At 35.5% G+C, this 4,791-nt stretch overlaps 1 protein-coding gene across 1 annotated transcript; it reads left to right on the top strand.

Annotated features, from left to right (window-relative positions):
• Positions 1-1,714: 1,714 nt before the first annotated feature.
• LOC128491714 (olfactory receptor 10A7-like) lies at positions 1,715-4,463 on the top strand. Its single transcript, XM_053464026.1, has 3 exons — positions 1,715-1,775; positions 1,888-1,954; positions 3,467-4,463. Exons 1-3 carry the CDS (start codon positions 1,715-1,717, stop codon positions 4,461-4,463), a joined length of 1,125 nt encoding a protein of 374 aa, XP_053320001.1.
• The last annotated feature ends 328 nt before the right edge of the window (positions 4,464-4,791 follow it).

Raw genomic sequence — 4,791 nt, 5'->3', positions numbered from 1 at the left:
TATTAAATGATGGTTTATGTATATAATTCTTATTTCCAAAGAAAGCCCTGCTTGTGCTGAACATTGGCGCATTCTATAGATTTGTTTGTAGTGCTATGAGTGTCCTTGAGTGTAATTCTGTTTGTATCTAATACATGATTAGAATAGAAAGAAAAGCAAAACTCAGGTTCGAATTGAAGCGTGTAGCAAAATTTGTATTTCTCACAATGCATCGTAAAATAGTGGATATAAGTTGTACCAATATATAAAAAAATAATATTAGCGGGACCTTCACAAGTTTGAGGTTGTTTGAGGTTGGTGCTGTAATTCGAATCAAAGTATTGTTGATGTATTTATCACCGACTTGGTCATGTGTGCTTCATAAACACTATGTTGTAAACTATTAAATATATACACTTCCAAAGTTCAAGGTTAAGAAAAATAAATCCATGGACTGGTGATTCCAAATCACCCCCAGTTATCGCTTGAAAATGTGTAACTTCGCAATTAAATAGGGATTGGCCCCATATAATAGTTTTTTAGACTTTTCTATAGGGTAGACTGGAGATGGTGGGGTGGCCCTGGCACTTTAAGGCTACAGTTACCTGATGATGTAAGGATGACTGATGGAAGATATACGCAAACAAACACAACATTTTTATACTGAAATGAGTAGTGTGCAAAACAAAATTATATAAACAAAATTGTACGAACAAAAAACACCTAATAAGTAAATGTGAATGTGCTGCTGGTGCACCTTAAAACAAAACCCCACTTTGTTAAAGGAAGAAATACAAAACATATATAGGTGACCGCGCCCCTCACACCAAGTGAGTATAAATAATGCAAATAATACCGATTCAATGTAGCTTCAAAGAGATCCGAGCAGTATGTTAAATTCAGTCATAGAACAAGAAATAAACATCATAGTGTAATTCATCAAAACAAGTATATATATATATATATATATATATATTTTAGGCAAATTGGACCCCTTTTAAGACATGGGACGAAGTGCTGAGGCACGGCCATTGGGCGGCGCGGTGGGAGCACGCCAGCCCCTTTAATTTCATGAACGCCAGCCTCCACCTGCTGCCCCCACCAGACACCAGGGAGTCAGAAGCAGTGGTAATTGGGGGGGGGTGTTATATGGGTGGCATAAGGCTTTTCTGGAGGCAGAGTGCTCCATGATATGCCTTTTAACCCCCTTTATACCACTCTGTCTGCAGAAATGCCTTTTAACCCCCTATATGCCACTCTGTCCCATGAGTGGGGGTAAGCCTAGCCAGAAGTCAAGGCTACAACAGTCATGCATGTAATGTTGTCGGCTAGCAGCCCACTGGGAATTTGCCCACTGTGCCAGATGGGCCTGCCCTTAACACAATGATTCTTTCTTCTGTCCCTTTGAAATGTCTTATATGTTAATATACTTGACTTGTTCTTAATTCTGTAAAATAGCAATTAAACCTTAATAAGATATTACAAAGAGAGGAGAATTGTAGTTAAGTATAAATTCAAATATATCTTGGATATTTGCAGCTCATGTTTTTATTTTGCATTTTTAGCTTGGCATTTAACAAATAAATATAAAAATATAAGAAAAAAAAAACATCTTATTTTCAATTTCTCGTAGGTTTGGTGGATATACAATCATTATTTTAATTGGAACTAATTACAGAAATTTAGCAATTTGTTCTCAGCCATCATCTCCAAATACTAGAGGCCCTACCTGGAGATGACAATCCCTAGTGTCCTTCAACAGAAAGAATATCATAGTTCCCGAGTGTCCTTAACAGGTATAAATACATAAAGAGCACACATTGGCACACCTGTATTGATCAGCATAGCTGTTGCAGGATCATAAAACAAATTTTCAATATTTAATTGTAATTCCATCTCGTTACGTAGATGTGCTGAAGGAAGACTCTACAGATCTTGATTCTTTACTTTTGTTCATTGTGATCTTTCAGCTCAGGTAAGTTAATCAATCTTCAGGGTTTTTTTAATGGGTAATTATGAATATATTTAGAAATATATCAATGATAAAACAATACCAATATATTTAAGAGACAGCTAACATCTACAGTAAAGCATAAAAAAATATGAAATGGTGCTAGTGGTCTTACGACCGTGTTGATTCTTGGTGGATTTTAGCATACATTATGTTTTCAAGTTACTTGGTAAATTTGCTGGCAATTTAAACAAATTAGAATTTGAGATTAAAACTATCTTTGTTTTTTTTTTTTGTTTTTTTTATCATCTTTAATTCCGATTTTTCTTTTTTTAAAACAATAGGACAAAAAGTATACAACATAAATATACATACATAAGAAAAGTAAAAACAAATTAACAAACATATTATAAAGTCACATAATTGCTGTATAATTCGTAAAAAAAAAAATTATATTATTTTTTAAATTGACAGATAACAATATTTGATATGGGCAGGTATTACTTTTTAGTCATCTTTTTCTTAGATCTCTTAGATCAATAAATCAATCAATTATTTAAAAAAATGGATATTTTTGTTATACATATTTACCTGAAAAACAATATGCTATAGTAAAGATTGTAGAGCGTGTGAACTATTTGGATTGTCAAATATGCTAAATGAAAATTTAAACTGTGATATGATGACCCGTTATTTCTCTCATTCATACACATCTCTCCACTACCCTGCTAATTTTAATGAATTCTACCTCACCTGGCAAGCTATGTGTTTTCATAAATTACATAAGATCAGAAACCAATTAAGCTAAGAATCAAGAATGAGGTGCTTTATTTCATCATTCTGTAACATCTAAATAAGCTGGGTCCAGGAGCCTTTAGTTGAAGGTCATTCATGTTCTTAGGCCAATATACAAAATATATAGTCACGTAAACTTTCAGAACCTCAGAGTTCTCTTCTTAAAAGGATTCTATCTGAAGATGAGATGCCAGAAAAGCTTATGTGAGTTTATGAAGGCCAAGACTTCTAGAATATCTTCAAACATTAACTCTATCTTGTTTCTATTCTTTTTGTAGGCAATGTTGGTACATGGTAAGACCTTGAATATGCAGTGCAATTCTGGACAATGGTCCTTAAAAATGACTTTATGGAATTACAAGAATTTACAAAGAAAGGCTTCAAAATTAATAATGGAATTGAAGGATCTTACTTATTAAGAGAGAGACTAAAAAGAGTGCATGTATATATGCTTGAAAGATGGCCGTCGTCTGAGATTGGAAGAGCAAAGATTTCATAGACCACAAAGTAAGGGATTTTTAACAATAAGGACAAATAAAGGTATGGAATTCACTGCCAAGAGAGGAGGTTCTATCAGATACAATGGATGCCTTCAAAAAGGGTTAAAGCAGAACATACAGGGTTATAAATTATTGAATAAACATTAATATTTTAGAGCTCCTTAATTCAAGGAGAAATCAGATTGGCTTTTGGATTCAAGAAGGAAAAAAACTTAATTGGGTTTGATTTGCCTTCTTTTAGATCAAAAGCAGGAAAGTTAAGAAGAAGTGTGAACTTCATAGGCTTAGGTCTTTTTTCTACTTGCGTTACTATGTTACTCATCAACCAAACAAAAGTGGCTGCATTCCTGCTTTTGGGGTTTCAGAATTCCCCAGTTTTTAATCAGATGCTCTTTGTTTTGTTTCTTGTACTCTACATCCTGACATTACTTGGGAATCTAATGATTATTATGTTGGTGGCCAGGGCTCAGAGCCTGAGATTTCCCATGTATTTCTTCCTCACTCAGTTATCATTGTCTGATATACTGCTCACCACAAACATCGCCCCCAACATGCTGCACGTTATAATTTATGGAGGAGGCACAATATCTTTTACCGCATGCATTACACAACTATACTTTCATGGCACTTCAACAGCCGCTGAGTGTCTTCTTCTCACAGTAATGTCCTATGACCGGTATTTGGCCATCTGTCGACCTCTCCATTACACCTCCATCATGGACCTCAAGCTCCAAATACAACTTGTTATTTTGTGTTGGTTCACAGCATTTCCATTAATGTTACCCATTGTTTTCCTGATAGATCATTTACAGTTTTGCGGGCCGCAAATAATTGACCATTATTTCTGTGATCTTGCTCCTCTTCTTGAGCTCTCTTGTTCCGATTACAATATCGTTAAAGTTGTAGACATTGTTCTAGGAATACCTTCTGCTCTTTTCCCGTTTTGCTTTATCCTTTCCACATACGTCTACATTTTTATAGCTATCTTTGGTATTTCGAGCACCATCGGGAGACAGAAAGCCTTCTCCACCTGCAGCTCTCATTTGACTGTGGTGAGCACGTTCTATGGGACTCTAATAGCAATTTACTTGTTTCCCTCTGAAGGACAAACATCTACAGAAAATAAACTTATCTCACTTCTATATTCAGTGGGAACCCCGTTTCTTAATCCAATTATCTACAGCCTTAGAAACCAGGAGATCAGGAGTATTCTGCTTAAATATATTTCAAACGCTTAAAGGAAAATAAAAACACTGGCAGGTCTACACACTAAGTGGTGAGTGCATACTTGCAGACTTTCATGAGTGAGACTAACATGTACGCTAAAAAACATGTTATAAAAAATTAAACATAGGTCCCCAGGACTCAGTTCTGTGCTCCTGTCCCTACCTTATCTCTACCTTGCTTATTTGATTGCTCCCTGAACTTGACCTCAGATTACCTACTGATTACCTAATGACCTTGCTTGTTGATTGCAGCCTGAACTTGACCTCGGATTACCTACTGACCTTGCTTATAGATTTGCTGCCTGAGCTTGATCTTAGCAATAGAGGGCAGCATTCTGCC

The sequence above is a fragment of the Spea bombifrons genome, chromosome 4 (assembly GCF_027358695.1).
Source record: "Spea bombifrons isolate aSpeBom1 chromosome 4, aSpeBom1.2.pri, whole genome shotgun sequence".
NCBI classification, from domain to species: Eukaryota; Metazoa; Chordata; class Amphibia; order Anura; family Pelobatidae; genus Spea; species Spea bombifrons.
This window is presented reverse-complemented; position numbering and strand designations above follow the sequence as displayed.

Bases quoted from the DNA above. Each gene is read 5' to 3' on its own strand.
- LOC128491714 (XM_053464026.1), top strand. From the start codon at position 1,715: ATGACAATCCCTAGTGTCCTTCAACAGAAAGAATATCATAGTTCCCGA. The intron at 1,776-1,887 runs GTATAAATACAT...CTCGTTACGTAG, and splicing joins TTCCCGAGTGTCCTTAACAG to ATGTGCTGAAGGAAGACTCT. The intron at 1,955-3,466 runs GTAAGTTAATCA...GCCTTCTTTTAG, and splicing joins ATTGTGATCTTTCAGCTCAG to ATCAAAAGCAGGAAAGTTAA.